This window comes from Microcaecilia unicolor, chromosome 9, assembly GCF_901765095.1.
Source record: "Microcaecilia unicolor chromosome 9, aMicUni1.1, whole genome shotgun sequence".
Lineage (NCBI taxonomy): Eukaryota > Metazoa > Chordata > Amphibia > Gymnophiona > Siphonopidae > Microcaecilia > Microcaecilia unicolor.
Genome location: NC_044039.1, coordinates 165,386,952 through 165,404,386, shown reverse-complemented (window position 1 = coordinate 165,404,386; position 17,435 = coordinate 165,386,952). Strand labels below are relative to the sequence as shown.

General features: G+C 42.9%; 1 protein-coding gene across 2 annotated transcripts in view; it reads left to right on the top strand.

Annotated features, from left to right (window-relative positions):
• NID2 (nidogen 2) overlaps positions 1-17,435 on the top strand; it is a 105,822-nt gene that overhangs the window by 56,155 nt on the left and 32,232 nt on the right. For both annotated transcript variants that reach the window (XM_030214717.1, XM_030214716.1), the window contains exons 11-13: positions 2,931-3,056; positions 5,633-5,875; positions 8,691-8,912. In XM_030214717.1, coding sequence (XP_030070577.1) covers positions 2,931-3,056; positions 5,633-5,875; positions 8,691-8,912 — 591 coding nt within the window. The remainder of the gene's footprint in view (positions 1-2,930; positions 3,057-5,632; positions 5,876-8,690; positions 8,913-17,435) is intronic.

Sequence of the window (17,435 nt, the reverse complement as noted above, 5' to 3'; positions counted from 1 at the left end):
ATTTGACTCTGGGACGTCCTTTCCAAATTCCTCAGCCACAAAAAGTGCTGACAACGGATGCGTCTCTCCTGGGATGGGGAGCTCATGTCGATGGGCTTCACACCCAAGGAAGCTGGTCCCTCCAGGAACGCGGTCTACAGATCAATCTCCTGGAGTTGCGAGCGATCTGGAACGCTCTGAAGGCTTTCAGAGATCGGCTGTCCCATCAAATTATCCAAATTCAGACAGACAATCAGGTTGCCATGTACTATGTCAACAAGCAGGGGGGCACCGGATCTCGCCCCCTGTGTCAGGAAGCCGTCAGCATGTGGCTTTGGGCTCGCCGTCTCGGCATGGTACTCCAAGCCACATATCTGGCAGGCGTAAACAACAGTCTGGCCGACAGACTGAGCCGGATTATGCAACCTCACGAGTGGTCGCTCAACTCCAGAGTGGTGCGCCAGATCTTCCAAGCGTGGGGCACCCCCTTGGTGGATCTCTTCGCATCTCGAGTGAACCACAAAGTCCCTCAGTTCTGTTCCAGGCTTCAGGCCCCCGGCAGACTAGCATCGGATGCCTTCCTCCTGGATTGGGGGGAGGGCCTGCTGTATGCTTATCCTCCCATTCCTCTGGTGGGAAAGACTTTGTTGAAACTCAAGCAAGACCGAGGCACCATGATTCTGATTGCTCCTTTTTGGCCGCGTCAGATCTGGTTCCCTCTTCTGGAGTTATCCTCCGAAGAACCGTGGAGATTGGAGTGTTTTCCGACCCTCATCACGCAGGACGAAGGGGCTCTTCTGCATCCCAGCCTCCGGTCCCTGGCTCTCACGGCCTGGATGTTGAGAGCGTAGACTTTGCCTCTTTGGGTCTGTCAGAGGGTGTCTCCCGCGTCTTGCTTGCTTCCATGAAAGATTCCACTAAGAGGAGTTACTTCTTTCTGTGGAGGAGGTTTGTCGTCTGGTGTGACAGCAAGGCCCTAGCTCCTCGCTCTTGTCCTACACAGACCCTGCTTGAATACCTTCTGCACTTGTCTGAGTCTGGTCTTAAGACCAACTCTGTAAGAGTTCACCTTAGCGCAATCAGTGCATACCATTACCATGTGGAAGGTAAGCCGATCTCAGGACAGCCTTTAGTTGTTCGCTTCATGAGAGGTTTGCTTTTGTCAAAGCCCCCTGTCAAGCCTCCTACAGTGTCATGGGATCTCAATGTCGTTCTCACCCAGCTGATGAAACCTCCTTTTGAGCCACTGAATTCCTGCCATCTGAAGTACTTGACCTGGAAGGTCATTTTCTTGGTGGCAGTTACTTCAGCTCGTAGAGTCAGTGAGCTTCAGGCCCTGGTAGCCCAGGCCCCTTACACTAAATTTCATCATAACAGAGTAGTCCTCCGCACTCACCCTAAGTTCTTGCCAAAGGTCGTGTCGGAGTTCCATCTGAACCAGTCAATTGTCTTGCCAACATTCTTTCCCCGTCCTCATTCCTGCCCTGCTGAACGTCAGCTGCACACATTGGACTGCAAGAGAGCATTGGCCTTCTACCTGGAGCGGACACAGCCCCACAGACAGTCCGCCCAATTGTTTGTTTCTTTTGATCCCAATAGGAGGGGAGTGGCTGTAGGGAAACGCACCATATCCAATTGGCTAGCAGATTGCATTTCCTTCACTTACGCCCAGGCGGGGCTGGCTCTTGAGGGTCATGTCACGGCTCATAATGTTAGAGCCATGGCTGCGTCGGTAGCCCACTTGAAGTCAGCCTCCATTGAAGAAATTTGCAAAGCTGCGACGTGGTCATCTGTCCACACATTCACATCTCATTACTGCCTGCAGCAGGATACCCGACGCGACAGTCGGTTCGGGCAGTCAGTTCTTCAGAACCTGTTTGGGCTTTAGGATCCAACTCCACCCCCCGAGGGCCCTGTTTGTTCTGTTCCAGGCTGCACTCTCAGTTAGTTGGTAAATTTTTTAGGTCAATCTCAGTTATGTCCTCGCCGTTGCGAGGTCCAATTGACCATGGTTGTTGTTTTGAGTGAGCCTGGGGGCTAGGGATACCCCATCAGTGAGAACAAGCAGCCTGCTTGTCCTCGGAGAAAGCGAATGCTACATACCTGTAGAAGGTATTCTCCGAGGACAGCAGGCTGATTGTTCTCACAAACCCGCCCGCCTCCCCTTTGGAGTTGTGTCTTCCCTTGAAGTGTATTGTCTTGCTATATACTGGACTGGCCGGCTCGAGCCGGTTTCGGGCGGGAAGACGGCCGTGCGAGAGCTAGCAAAGGACTTTGCTAGGAAGATTCCGATTGGAGGGGCTGCCGAGGACGTCACCCATCAGTGAGAACAATCAGCCTGCTGTCCTCGGAGAATACCTTCTACAGGTATGTAGCATTCGCTGTTTTCCGTCAGGATTGATAAGGTATACAGTTCCGCCCAGTTCCCTGAGAGTTCCGTGCATGGAGGTTTGACACCAACTGTTGAGGAGACTGCTGTGCATGAGGAGGGCTTCACATGCAGAGAACTTTTCAATAATTTCTAAGCTCTGGGAGAGGAGTTCCAGCCTGGCACCATCAGACAGCATCACCCACTTGTGTGCTGTATCAATTTTGCTGTCTACGGAAAACATCTGTTACAGATGAGCATTATGGAATATCATTTTCCATTGGAAAAGTCTGTGGGAGTGATCCAGAAGAAACAATATTAATCTAAATTCTGGATCTGTGCAAGGATGAGTTTGCTGACCTGGGGCTTTTGGTGTTCTAGTAGAGAAAGGATATACCCATTGTAAACCAATGTTGTCTGAAGTATTAACATTTCCTTTTCTTTATCCTTCTTGATGTAAGTGTCTGAGGGATGTCTGTTTCTGATAGACTTGTCTCTCGGTTTAGTCCCATGTGTATTGCAAGTCATTACAGCTCCCAGGCTTATATTATTTACCATGAAGCAATCTACTTGATTTTTGCAGATGTTGATGAATGTATTGAAGACAGATGTCATCCAGCTGCTGCCTGCTACAACACACCAGGCTCCTTCTCTTGCCGTTGCACACAAGGCTATGAAGGGGATGGATTCCACTGTTTACGAAGACCAGGTGAAGCATGCCCTCCAGTACTGAAATGCTTATAAAGTTAAAGGTTGCTTTAGCACCTCTCAATAGACTATTTTATTAAGAAAAGGGGTGCTGACTTGTCTGTCATTTCCTTTAACTAAGTATTCATTAGGTTTATTAATGCACACATGAGGACAAAATGACAATTCTTTCACAATTAATGAATAACAGCACATATAACAACAGAACCTTCAGGACCAGGATATAATGAAGCACCCAGATGATAGTTAAACACACAAAAAGAAGGGGACTTAAGTAAGAGACCTGTTTCCTTGACTTTAGGCTTATTTCGCTAAAAGTACATTTTTTCCTTAAAAACATACATAAAATAGTAATGATGGAGCACACAATTTCTGTAGCAAGGGCTGACCTACTTGTTGCAGCTACTGTCTATCTTGCTAGTATCTGTCTTTAAAACACCTGTTGTTTTAAATAAGGTACTTTAGACATAAGCCTTTACACAGTGGTGCACACATGAAAGCCCGTAAGCAGCTTGCAGCTCTTTGGGTAGTCAACCTAATTTTCAAAGGGAAACATGCCATGGAGTTTCAAAGTGAAACTTCTGTGCCAGCTTTACAGCAAGTTCAAATCCCTCTGTGTACTTTGTTCCCCACCACCCCCACCCCCACCTCCCACCTATCCTCAGTCCAGTTCCACCACTTTTCTCCATAGCTTAACATGTATATGCTTATCCACTGAGGGAAAGGCAGTTGTCAAGCTGGGTAACTACTTTATATACCTGGGCAAATCACTTTGAAAGCTATTTTGCTGTGCCTTGAAATTTCTCAAATATGGGAACAAAATTCAGAAATGTTGCTGATCACTAAAATCCTGACACTCAACTTAATCAACATCTTTATCCTGTGGGCATCATGAAATGCTAGGAGCGAATGCACACAACATGCAGCCATTACTGGAGGTTTGAACTGGTAGCCCTATGATTTTTGACCCACTGTGTGGAAAAGATGGGAACTTATGAGTAGTAATAACAAAATCAGGATATTTAAAAATGTGCATGATGAAGGGTATTGACAGGTCAGTATTTAAATCCACATTTTTTTTTAACACCGGCTGTTGTATTTATAGATATTGGCTCTTATTTTAGAAGCCCTAATCACAAGTTACAAGTGTAAATCCCGACAGTTACATGTGTATATTGAATAAATCCCGACAGTTGCATGTGTATATTGAATAACATGTGCATACTGAATAAATCTGCAAAGGCAAGGGGACGTGTTTTGAACGTGGTTTAGGCAAGACCAAAAATACACATATATTCTCCATTTCATAGGGGGAATGCACATCTGTGATCATCACGATGAACATTGGGCTTTATAGCTGCTACCAGATATGAATAGATTTAGGAAAAATGCTTGTTTGGCATGTATGGTTGGGGAGGTTGCTCCCTTAATTCCACAGTGTTTCCCCCACCCAAATTGATTTTGTGGAATGATTGCAGCCTCTGTACTTAATTGGGAGCATTTAGACATATAGCTGACTGATATCCAAATCAATTTAAGATGAATATCATCTCTGACTGCCCATCAGGTCAGGGGTGGTACAAGTAATTCCACTTGCTTAGCTATGCGGGTGCCAGCACTGAGTATTGATCGGCACCCGCATAACTATATTTTACCTTTAAAGAAGCTCCAATTCCCCTCCTGGCCTCCAAAACTCCCCCTTCTTCCTATCCCTCCTCCCCAGCCCATGAGAATCAAAGCCCTCCTCCCCAGAACAAACCCCTCCAAGGTCTAGGCACCCTCCCCCCATCGTACCTGTATCCTTGATGGTCCTAGTGGGGGTGTTGGGGGCTAATCTAGCTAGCAACAATAAGTGTTTTTTTAAAAAAAAAAAACAACCACTGACTGTCAGTGGCTGAATATCAGCAGGGTGGGTTTCCAAAATGGCACACATACATGTATGTGTGTCAGCACTCACTCATCTAGGTTCTGAAATACCAACTTTGTGTAAGTGCTGACGCTTAGGGGCACAGGGGTCGATATTCAAAGCGATTTAAATAGCTTATCCAGGCTCAGATACTGCCGCTGAATGCACCGATGTCTGATCATTGGAATGAATATAATCATGAACTTACTGATTTGCAGTTTGTGGTGCTCATATAGATTGTTTTGAAGTTCACTGGTGACATTTCTCAGGTACTACATCATAAAGAACAACAATTTATATTTAAATGGAATACGGTTATTCCGGAGTGTCTCGACAGAGAGACAGAATGGGACCGATAGTGTCTCTGAATTGTGATAAGAAGGTTGTGGTTGGTTGTGACAATTCAAAGAGTACCGAACGCAATGAGGCCTGCCCTGGAATGCCCATGTTAGCCAGTTTCAGTGCAGGCCCTATTCATGAATATCGGCAGTTAGCCACAGACAAGCAACTTAAGTGGGCCAGAGCCTGTCCTTCCTGTTTAAATCGTTTTGAATATAGGCCAGATAGTAGCTGCCTCTGCACAGATAAGTGGTTTGAATAACGAACCTTGTATTTTTATCTTATCTTGGATACAAGTGTTTCTGTTTTAATTTCTCCATTTTGACGTGTAGAAAATAAGCCTGAAAAGACAGACTGTTTGGAAAAACGGGAACAGTTACTGGCAGAGCTTAGACCTCGAGGACCTCGGCCATTCTTTGGATTTCATATACCACAGTGTGATGATGAAGGCAACTACCAGCCTCTCCAGTGCTCCAGCAGCACTGGCCACTGCTGGTGCGTGGATACAAGTGGTCAGGAAATTCCTGGCACAAGAACACCACCGGGAAATAATCCCCCACGCTGCGGGATTCCAGGTTTGTGATCTCTGCAACCTCCATTTCCTTTTGTTGATAAAATAGCATACATTTCTGCGATGACTCCAAACCAGGAGGAAAAAGTAAAGCAGAAAATATTACAGGTTTATATATTTTCCAAAGAGCACCACAACAGGAGAACATTCCATGAAACTGACCAGCAGAGAGCAGACTGAAAATACATTGTAAGGTTTTTGACAGTGCATAATTAAATTGTGAAATCTATTGCTGAAGGATGTGGTCAAGGCAACCAATATAGCAGAATTTGAAAGAGGATTGGACAAGTCCCTGGAAGAAAAAGTCATTTAAAAAAAATGTCAGCCAGGTAGACTTAGAAGAGCTTTCACTGAATCCTAGAAATGTACTGTGGGAAGCAGATCTGATTCATGGAATATAGCAGAGCAAACTATGGTACAATGTACCAGTGTGCAGCCAAGGGCTGTACATTGGGAATGTGACCTGGACTTCAGTGAATGAAAGAAGGGAGAGATTAGAAGCAAGAGAAAGCTCAGACATGTCAATAATTCAAAGCTACAGGTTGTAGTGATGCAGTCTGTGTATAAGTGCAACCCTCCTTGACTCTGGTCAGCTGATAAAAGTCCAGAATCAGATCAAAATTCCTCTGCCCTTATAGGGGATAGTTCTGTAACAGTGCACCTTCTCCTAAGGGCATAACAAGATTAGTTATGATAGTTTTCGGAAACATCTGAAGCCTGTTCTTTTTAAAAGATGTGTTAGTTTTGGGGGGTTTTCTCAATTTAATTTTATGGTGCAATTGTAATTCCCAAGGTTTTGTCTTGGCGTTTGGCTCTATATTTTAATGTAAACTGCCTAGAAACTTATGGGTCAGGCGGTCTTGAAATCCAATGTAATGTAATATTAGGTGCATAAATGCTGAAGATACATGCATAACTTACACATTCTATGATTTACTTATGAGTCCTGTCCATGTGTACACCCATCTGTCAAATCTGCGCTTTGTAAGAATAGTGCTTAAGCAGATTTTTGGTCTTTATGCACATATGTGCACACATGTATATGTCAGTATTTTAATCAGTTACATGTATATTCAGTGCATAAATGTTAGCACCCACTTTGTAGAATTACCTCTGTATAGTGCTATGTCATGCAGCGTGGTGCTTGATCTGTGTGTATTCCTGGTCTCACCACACTCACACAGTCCGGGCACCAGCTAGCTCATCGCGGGTCAGCATCAGGGCCACAGAGTCACAGGGAGGTTGATTACTCTTTAGTCATTTCTGACTCACTGAGATGGGCGTGGGCCAGGACAGGATAAAAATCTGAAAGGCTGTAGGGTATTAATCCAGGGCTTTTATTCTTTGTACACTCAGCTCACTTTTCTCTCTTAGTTTAGAAAGCAACTAGATTCCCACTCTCCTCAAAGAAAAGACTCCAGTCCAAGGTTTTATATGAAACAACAAGAACTTTACTAAAGATTCTGCAACAGGCAGTTCACATCCTTTTCGAGACAAACAATTAATTTGTAATCCACTTGGTATCCAACAACAATAAATCCAGAGCCAAACTCAGGGATACGGTGTAAATCCTTCAATTTACACCATATCCCTGTTCATATGCCCATCCTTTCTGAGTGAAACAACCTAAGGCTGTGCCTGTAGCACTTCTGCAACAAGCGATCTTCCTTTGGACCAGACCTCCCTGTCCGTCCACACCAGGGGCATAGCCAGACCTCGACGGGAGGGGGGGGGGGGGCCAGAGCCCAAGGTGGTCCGCCTCCCCGCTGCCGCCACTTCCGCCCCCCTGCAGCCGCTAACGCCTCCCTGCCGCCACCCTCCTGCCACCACCTCTGCCCCCCCCCCCCCCGCCGCCGCTCCCCCCAATCGCCACTGCAAAGGTACCTTGGCTGGCATGCACAGTGACTGGGCGCCAGGCAATGTGAGACCAGTGTGGGACAAACGCTTTAGCTGGCAGGGTTGGGGAGCCCCGCCGGCCAAACCGGGGGTCCCAGATCCAGTTTGGGGGTCCAAGGCCCCCATAGCTATGCCACTGGTCCACACTCTTCCAAAGGAGTACCTCTTCGAGCTACCATATTTGGCTCCAAACAAACTCTTTTCTGTTTCTGCTCCCAGACTGGGATCTCCTACTTTCCACCTGGAGCGTTCCTTCACGGTTAATGCTTTACTGGCAGAAGTCTCCCTCTTTGGTCAGCCTTAGTTTCATGAACCCATCCAGGACATCTCCCTCTCCACAAGGGTCTCGGCAGTTCTATCCCCAAGAACATTATTTATTAACGCCTAACTCCTCCCCTACTATCATTCAACAACCAGGAACATTTCCCACAGCGCTTTCCCATAAACACTTCCCTTGGGGCTGGGCTTCTCACTCTCCCTTTGTTCAATCAGTTCCCTCCCCCCAGAGACTCCAGGGAAGGGTCCTTCAGCAGTTCAGTAATCCCTGTTATAATGGAGGATTACATGTTCATCTTTGTATGCTTGGTAGTCTACAACTGCAGTATCAAACTGTCCCCAACTTCCAAAATTCCCCAGTGGCATCTTAAAATATTTATGAACTACTTTGCACTGTTGATTTTGAAGAATATTGGTTACATTTAGGAACCTGGCCAAAGCTGGCCAGATCTTTTTCTATTTTCTATTTTGGCATAAAATCCACATGTAGTTGGGATTTTGTATAGATTGTAGAATGACTAGAAACCCATTTAATAAGAATTTTCCCCATCCTCATAATATTCATTGAAACTGAAGGAAACAGTAAATCTTTTAGGTGTTTGTCATAGGGAAGCTGCATTGCTAATAAATCTCTGACTCTTCTGTAGAGCCCACTCGGAAACCAGAAACTGTCTGTGAACGGTGGAGACAAAGCCTTCTGGAACATTATGGTGGTCAACCAACAGATCAGCAGTATGTGCCACATTGTGATTACCTTGGCAACTTCAACCCTCTGCAGTGCCATGGAAAGAGTGGGTACTGCTGGTGTGTGGACAAGGATGGCAGAGAAGTTCAAGGAACTAGAACCGAACCTGGATTTACCCCCGCATGTAAGGATGATCACATCATGAGTCCATTGATAATATTCCTTTTGTGTTAAAGTAGAAGCTGCTTAACATCTTATTTTAAAAATTATAGGGGTCTTAGTCTGCAAGGGAAACCTTGTGGTCTGACATGTTTATATATCATTGCTTTTGGATCATTTTTAAGTTGGGTCCATTAAGTCATATCACAAGCTGCTTTCTTCAGGCCCTTTTAGAGTTGTACTCTAAATAAGAGATTTGCAAACATGAATTTGAGCATGTATTAAAATTTCCAAAATTTGAGGGGTCCTTTTACTAAGGTGCAGCAAAAAGTGGCCTGCAGTGGTGTAGATGCTTGTATTGGATGTGTGCAAGTCCCATTTTCAGCTCACCTGCAAAAAAAGGCCTTTTTTGGGGATAAAAATGGACGTTCTGCAAAATGAAAATTGGTACGTGTTCATTTTGGGCCTGAGACCTTACCACCACCCATTCACCTAGTGGTAAGGTCTCAGGCGTTAACCGGGCGGTAATCATCAGCACGTGTACAATGCTGATTACTGCCCGGTTAGCGCCGCGCACCGGAAAATAAAATATATTTTCCAGTGCGCGTAGTGGGTGTGCGTAAAAAAAATGAAATTACCGCCTGAGCCACATGGTAGCCGGGCGGTAGTTCTGAATTGGCATGCATTGGGCGCGCATAGACGCCTACGCGGCTTAGTAAAAGGGCCCCTTAGATTTTGCATTGATAATTGAGGCTAAATAAATATATTACATCAATAACAAAATGCATAATAAATAAATCATTGTAATCACAGAGGATACACACTATCCTACTAATATGTGTTATAGTATATAAAAAACACAACTAATGACCAAAGAGTTCATAGATTATATAAACTGACTTAATGCACAAATGTAATTTGAATTTGAATAGTGATGGTTCATCCCATCTCTTAATTCAGATGAATTCCTGTAATGGCTATGACGTTTGTTGATGCTAGTGTCAATTCACAACTAGGGCAGAATAAAGATAACTGGGTGGGGGGGGGGAGGGTGGATGACTTAAGAACATATTTACTGAAAAAACAATAGAATAATGTAGTGCCGACGGGGAAGAGTGAGATGGATAAATGTGAATAGGATTCCACAGATTCTGACAATTGTAGGGAAACATTATTTTTTCACAAATTATCATCCCCGAGTCCTGAAAGAGCTCAAAGATGAAATTGCTAACCTGTTACCAGGGGTGTAGCCAGACTTCGACGGGAGGGGGATCCAGAGCCTGAGGTGAGGGGGCACATTTTAGCCCCCCCCCCCCCCCCCCCCCCCCCCGGTGCTGCCGACCCCCTCGGCGCCACCGGTGCCACCACCACGACCAACTTTGACGACCCCTGCCAACGACCCTCTCGACCCCCCCCCCTCTTGCCACCAACCCTCCCCCGCCGCCATCGTCGTGGGCTACCATTGCTGGCGGGGGACCCCAATCCCTGCCAGCCGAGGTACTCTTCTTCCCATGAAGGCTTTGTTCTGTTTCTGATGTCCTGATGACGTAGAGTAACACTGCCAATTTATATTTTTGAAAGTATAAACAAATAAGTTTATGTGGAGGGGCATTTTCAGTATAATGTCCAAATTCAGTTTTGGACGTTTTGTAAAAAACGTCCAAAAATCCCAGTGCCAAACATGATCATTTTCGAACCAGAAAAATGTCTATCTTTTTGGTTTGCAAATCACCCTATTTTAGATGTTTTGGTGCTCAGCGCATTTTTCTTTAAGGGCCATTAAAAAAAGAAAATCCAAGGGAAAAACACACAAAAACAAGCCATTGGGAGGTCTAGGGGCTAGCAGTCTTACTGTAACTGGACTGGCCACACAGACATCCTAGCAGAGCAGTGGAGCAGCTTAGGGGTACTGCAATGAATTTCACATAAAAGGTCCCAGGTACACATCATATCATCTCTATATTGTATGGTGAGCCCTTCAGAAATACCAAAAAATAAAGTCTTGTCTTGTCTCACCAATTCAATTCATTTCTTTGAAGGCGTGAATAAACATGTCAATAAAGGTGAACCGGTTGATGTAGTTTATCTAGATTTTCAGAAAGCTTTTGACAAAGTACCTCATGAGAGACTCCTGAGAAAATTAAGGAATCTTAAGATAGGATTGAGAATTGTTTATAGGACAGAAACAGAGGATATGATTAAATGGCCATTTTTCTCAATGGAGGAGGGTGAATAGTAGAGTGCTACAGGGATTTGTACTGGGACCGGTGCTATTTAATATATTTATAAATGATCTGGAAATTGTAACGATGAGTGAGGTGATCAATTTGGAAAAGACACCAAACTATTCATAGTTGTTACATACGGATTGAGAAAAATTGCAGGAAGACCTTAAGAAACTGGAAGGCTGAGCATCCAAATGGCAAATGAAATTTAATGTAGACAAATGCAAAGGGATACACAATTGGGAAGAATAATCTGAATCATAGTTATCTGATGCTAGGATCCACTTTAGGAGTCAGCACTCAAGATAAAGACCTAGGTGTCATTATAGACAATGCGCTGAAAATTTCTGCCCGGTTTGTGGTAGCAGCGAAAAAAGCATTTAAGATGCTAGGAATTATTAGGAAAGGGATGCAAAATAAGACCAAAAATATTATAATGCCTCTGTATCGCTCCATGCTGCAACCTTACCTTTGTACCCCGTGCTTTCTCACTCATGGCAGGCTTAATGTGGCTTACATATTGTATACAGGTACTTATTTGTACCTGGGGCAATGGAGGGTTAAGTGACTTGCCCAGAGTCAATTCTGGTCGATCTCAAAAAAGAAATAGCGGAATTAAAAAAGGTTCCAAGAAAAGTGACCAAAATGATAGAGGGAATGGAAATGCTCCCAAATGAGCAAAGGCTAAAGAGGTTAGGTCTCTTCAGCTTGGTAAAGAGACGGCTGAGGGGGAATATGATTGAGGTGTACAAAATCCTGAGTGGTGTGGAGCGGGTGAGGTGAATTGATTTTTTACTCATTCAAAAAGTATGAAGACCAGGGGACACTCAATGAAATTGCATGAAAATACATTTAAAACAAATAGGAGGAAATATTTTTTCACTTAAAGAATAGTTAAGCTCTGGAACTTGTTGCTGGAAGATGTGGTAACAGCAGTTAGCATATCTGGGTTTAAAAAAAGGTTTGGACAAGTTCCTGGAGGAAACGTCCATAGTCTGTTCATGAGATGGACATGGGAGAAGCCACTGCTTGCCCTGGGATTGGTATCATGGAATGGTGCTAGTAATTGGGTTTCTGCCAGGTACTTGTGACCTGGATTGGCCACTGCTGGAAGCAGGATACTGGGCTAGATGGACCATTGGTCTGACACATTTGGCTGTTCTTATGTACTGTACACCACTACAATAGACTTTATGCAGCAAGAGTCACCTATATGTGGGTTCAGTAGGTATGTTGTGGTTTCTGGGGCACTCACACTTTCCACCACAATTGCACTAGTTAGGGTTGGATATGAGCCTGGGTCCCCTTCTCTACAGTCCACAGAACTGACTACTAGTCTACTCCAGGGACCTGCTTGCTGCTCTAAGAGGGATGGCAATTATATCTGCAGCTGTCATAGAGCCTGGTATGTACTGTCATCTTCACCTCTTAGAGGGGTAAGATGGGGTTGATTAAGGAGGTCATGTCTTTATCCCTTCAGTGGTTATCTGGTCAGTTTGGGCACCTTTTTGGCACTTAGTTGTTATTGAAACAGGTCTAATAAAAAAAATGGCCATTTAGTCCTACTTTCTGTCTTTTAGCCAGTTTACAATCCACAAAAGAGCATGGCCTCCTATCCCATGACTCACTTTCAAAGCAATCCCTTGTGAGGGCTTTGTCAAATGCCTTCTGAAAATCCTAATACAACATGGGCTCATTTTTGAAACAGAAAAAAGTCCAAAAAACAGCACAAAGCAGCAAATGGGTGAGGTTTTTTTTTCCCCACAAAAACATCCAAATCGCTATTTTCGAAACTCAAGGGAGCGTATTTGATGTGTGTTTTGGGCAGGACTAGGGCCGGCTTACAATTTGGATGTTTTTCTGTGATAATGGAACACTGTAAAAATGTCCATGGCAAATAATAGGATGTTAGCCAAATAGAAAAGGGTTAGGAGTGTAGTTTGAATGGTCCTGTGCTATTTAACATATTCATAAATGATCTGGAGACAAGAGTGAGATGATTGCATTTGTAGGTGATACAAAATTATTTGCAGTCATCGAAACAGAGAAAATTACTACTACTACTTGAACAGTTCATTAGAATAGCGTCACCAGGTTTCAATACTTAGCTAAACAGTCCGTTCTTCCTTCAATACGCAGACCGTCTAAAGAAGAAAGGACTATTTAGCTAAGTATTGTAAGCTGGTGATGCTATTCTAATGAACTGTTCAAGATAATTTTGACTTAAGTTGTCATTCTCAAAATACTGTAACCATTTTTAAGGAGGCTTTTTGCTGATGATGAACAGTCCTGCTCCCGCTGCTTGTAGCTGGGAGCTTCTTGAGGCTTTTTCCTCCTTATTTCCAACATACCTATTTACTGCTCATGTTTAGTTTTATAAGAGAATCTTTTTGTTTTTGTTGTAGCACATAATTGTTGCCAGATGGTGTGATCAAGGGGACTGACATAGCTGGGCTCAAAAGAGGTTTGGGCAACTTCCTGGAGGAAGAGTCCATATAAAATTATTAGTCAGATAGACTTAGGAGAGTCAGAGCTCATCCCTGGCTCAATGGACTTAGTCTGACTGAGCAAGTTTTTTCTTATATTCTTGCCAAAAGTGTATTCCCATATCATTGGCAATATGTTTTGTTGTATTCAGGGTTATTTTTGTTTTTCTTTTTTTCTTTTGGGGGCAATGTCAATACTGCCCTGCCATTGCAAAAGGAAGTCCATAAGAACATAAGTGTTGCCATACTGGGACAGACCGAAGGTCCATCAAGCCCAGCATCCTGTTTCCAACAGTGGCCAATCCAGGTTACAAGTACCTCGAAAGATCCCAAAACAGTACAATACATTTTATGCTGCTTATCCTAGAAATAAGCAGTGAATTTTCCCCAAGTCTATTTTAATAGTGACTTATGAACTTTTCTTTTAGGAAGCTAGCCAAACCTTTTTTAAACCCCGCTAAGCTAACTGCTTTAACCACATTCTCTGGCAACAAATTCCAGAGTTTTTTTAACACATTGAGTGAAGAAATAGCTTCTCCAATTTGTTTTAAATTGACTACTTTGTAGCTTCATTGCATGCCCCCTAATCCTAATGTTTTTGGAAAGAGTAAACAAATGATTCACGTCTACCCATTCCACTCCAGTCATTATTTTATAGACCTCTATCATATCTCATCTCAGCCATCTTTTCTCCAAGCTGAAGAGACCTAGCCGCTTTAGCCTTTCCTCATAGGGAAGTCGTCTCATCCCCTTTATCATTTTCGTCGCTCTTCTCTGTTCCTTTTCTAAGTCCACTATATCTTTTTTGAGATGCGGTGACCAGAAATGCACACAGTATTCAAGGTCCAGTCGCACCATTGAGTGATACAAAGGCATTATAACATTTTTGTTTTCCAAACCTTTCCTGATAATACCTAACATTCTATTTTCTTTCTTAGCTTCCGCCGCACACTGAGCAGAGGGTTTCATCGTACCATCAACAACGATGCCTAGATCCCTTTCCTGGTCGATGACAGATGGGAATGTGCATTTGAAAGGACATTCCTATCTTTTTGTGTAAAATTAGTTCAGAAAGTTGGATTATAGTAATAGAGCCTACGTAGCCTGTTCAAAAGCTGTATACAAGAAATTACAGACTATTCAAAATACAGTGGTCAGGCTTATCTTTGCTGCAAGAAAATCTGATAAGATGACTCCTTTTTTTATTCAATTGTATTGGTTCCCAGTTGAGTCCCATGTAAAATTCAAAGCCTGTATGATGGACTTCAAAATACTTTACGGGATAGCACCTCCATATTTAGCTGGTTTCATCTCACTGTCTCATGGCAATGTGCAGTATTGTTTCTGAAATCAGATGAATTTAGATTTCTCTACTGTAAAAGGTATAAAATCCTTGAAATATGGTAACTCTTCGTTATTTTATTGAATGGTTTCAATTTGGAATTCTCGTCCTATAGAAGTTAGAGGTTTAACTGATCATCTTTCATTTAGAAGAGCAGTCAAAACTTTTCTGTTTAGGGAATACAGTCTCTGTATTATGTGGCCCTAAAATTGGAATTAGAATTTCCACCCAGTTTGGGATATCATCAGCCAAGTGTTGTTTCTGGATTATGATCATGGTTATGGTGAAAACAGTTTGGCACAATCCCAGTGAATGTAACAGCGCTCCTGATACGTTCCAGAACTTTAAGAAACTTATTGGGATTTTCCCAAATAGGTTTTAGAAAACCTAGCATCACCAGTCCAGAAAAGCACACCCATTCAATAATATCTGAACTTATAGGTGAGGGCTGTTATAATCATTTGAATAAGGGTTACTTTGCCCATTTCTACAAGTTAAAATGTAAGCAACACCAGTACAAAGTAACTATTATTATTGACTAGCATAGGTGATACCGTGTGATCCTCATTGACCAGAAGAAGCTATGCTAACAATAGTTTTTTTAAAATATACGAAAAGTAGATTTTTCATCTGGCTGATTTTTTTTAATATATCTTTATTAATTTTTAATCAAATTAACAATACAGTTACATTTGAATAAGCAATGCAGAAAGGAAAATTTAAATTTAAGTAGAACATTTTTTCCAGAAGAAACAAAATTATCTTCTTTAGACCACAATTGGTGGGGGGTTATCTAAGCAAATATGAAGACTACAACAAAGTAAAACAAAGTTAAGTAGGTAATATGCTTAGCATGTATACCTAGCTTATTAACAATTATTTATTCATCAAGACCTACGGTTTACCAAGTTTCTTCATATTTATAAATGCCTTCAGCTGTTCAGGCTGGTAAAAATGATACTTAAGACCCAAATATTTAATAACACATTTACAAGGAAAATTAAGGTAAAAGGAGGCCCCTAAATATGTTACTTCTGTTCTCATTACTAGGAACAGCTTCCTCCTTTCTTGGGTCTGCTATGTAATATCGGGATATATCCAAACCCTCTTTCCCCTGAACAGAGTCTGCATTTTCTTAAAATATATACGCATCACCGCGTCCAGATCTTGTTGAAAAATGAACGATGCAATTAGGGTCGCTCTTTCAGAGTTTGAGTCCAAAGTTGTTTCTAATAATTCAGATATATTCAATCCTGGCTCTTCAGGTGGAATTACTGGAAGAGAGGTTTCAGGAGGCTTTTTAATTGGTATATAGTATACTTTATTCAATGGTGGAATGGTTTCTGGGGAAAAATTTAAAACCTCCTGTAAGCAGAGCTTAAAAGCATCCAATGGTGTAATTCCAAATTCCTTCGGGAAATTCAATAGTCTTAGATTGAGCCTCCGATTGTAATTTTCCATCATCTCTAACCTACATTGCATGGAAGTGTTATCTTTTACAATTGTAGTCGTAACTTCGTTTAATTTAGCAACGTCCTGCTTAAGAGCTCCTAATTGTTCTTTAGTTTCTTGTTTCGCGGTGTTAAATGAAAGGGAAAGGTTTTCAACAGTACTTACAAGATCTTTTATCTCTTTTGCCGAATTGGCCACCGTAGCGTCCACCCTCTGCAGAGCCGCCCAAATGCTCTCAAGGGTCACCGCAGCCGATTTCCTCATTGGAGCGCTGTGCTCTACCCGATATTCTCTCAGTATTGGGTCTCCCTCCGACGTTGTCTCTCCCGCGCCTTGAGTCGCTTCCATGTCTTCAACCACTTCCAGGTCAAGTCGGTCGCGCCAGGAGATACACTCTTCGGGGAGCGGCGGTGGATGAAAATCCGGAGGGGAGAGTGAAATTTCAAGCCCCAAATCCCCGAGGGAGTCTTCACCAACGGGGAACGCAGGGCCCCTCTCGGAAGCTATGGTAGGTGGCTTCAAGGTGTACTTCTCGATCGTTTGCTGAATAGGTGAGGACGTCCCGGCAGTCGAAGAAACTACCTTAAGCTTCGCCTTACGCTTAGTATGAGGCATTTTTCCTTTACAGATAGAGAGGTAATTTCAGCAAGCTACGGGAGAGTTCCACCAAGAGCTCTCAACATGCAGCCATCTTGAGACATGCCCCCCCTGATTTTTTTTTTGTCAAAATCTGGCAAAAATGTTTGATGAAAAAAGCAAAAGAAAGTGACTAGCTTTTCTAAAACAAAAAATGAACGAGAAATTCTCATGATACTACTAGTTTAAAAATAACCAACAAAGTAGATGGATAAGAAAAGATTTGAATTTTAAAATCCTTCTAAAATTAACATCTCTGCCCAGTTATCTGCTGAGTTATCTTTTAAATAGCATTTTGAGAATTTTCCATTAATATTAATGGGACATAGTGGGGCATTGCGTTTGAGGTGCAAATTAAAGCAGAAGTGCTATCTTTCTCAAATTGCTATGGATGAAAAAATAAAGAT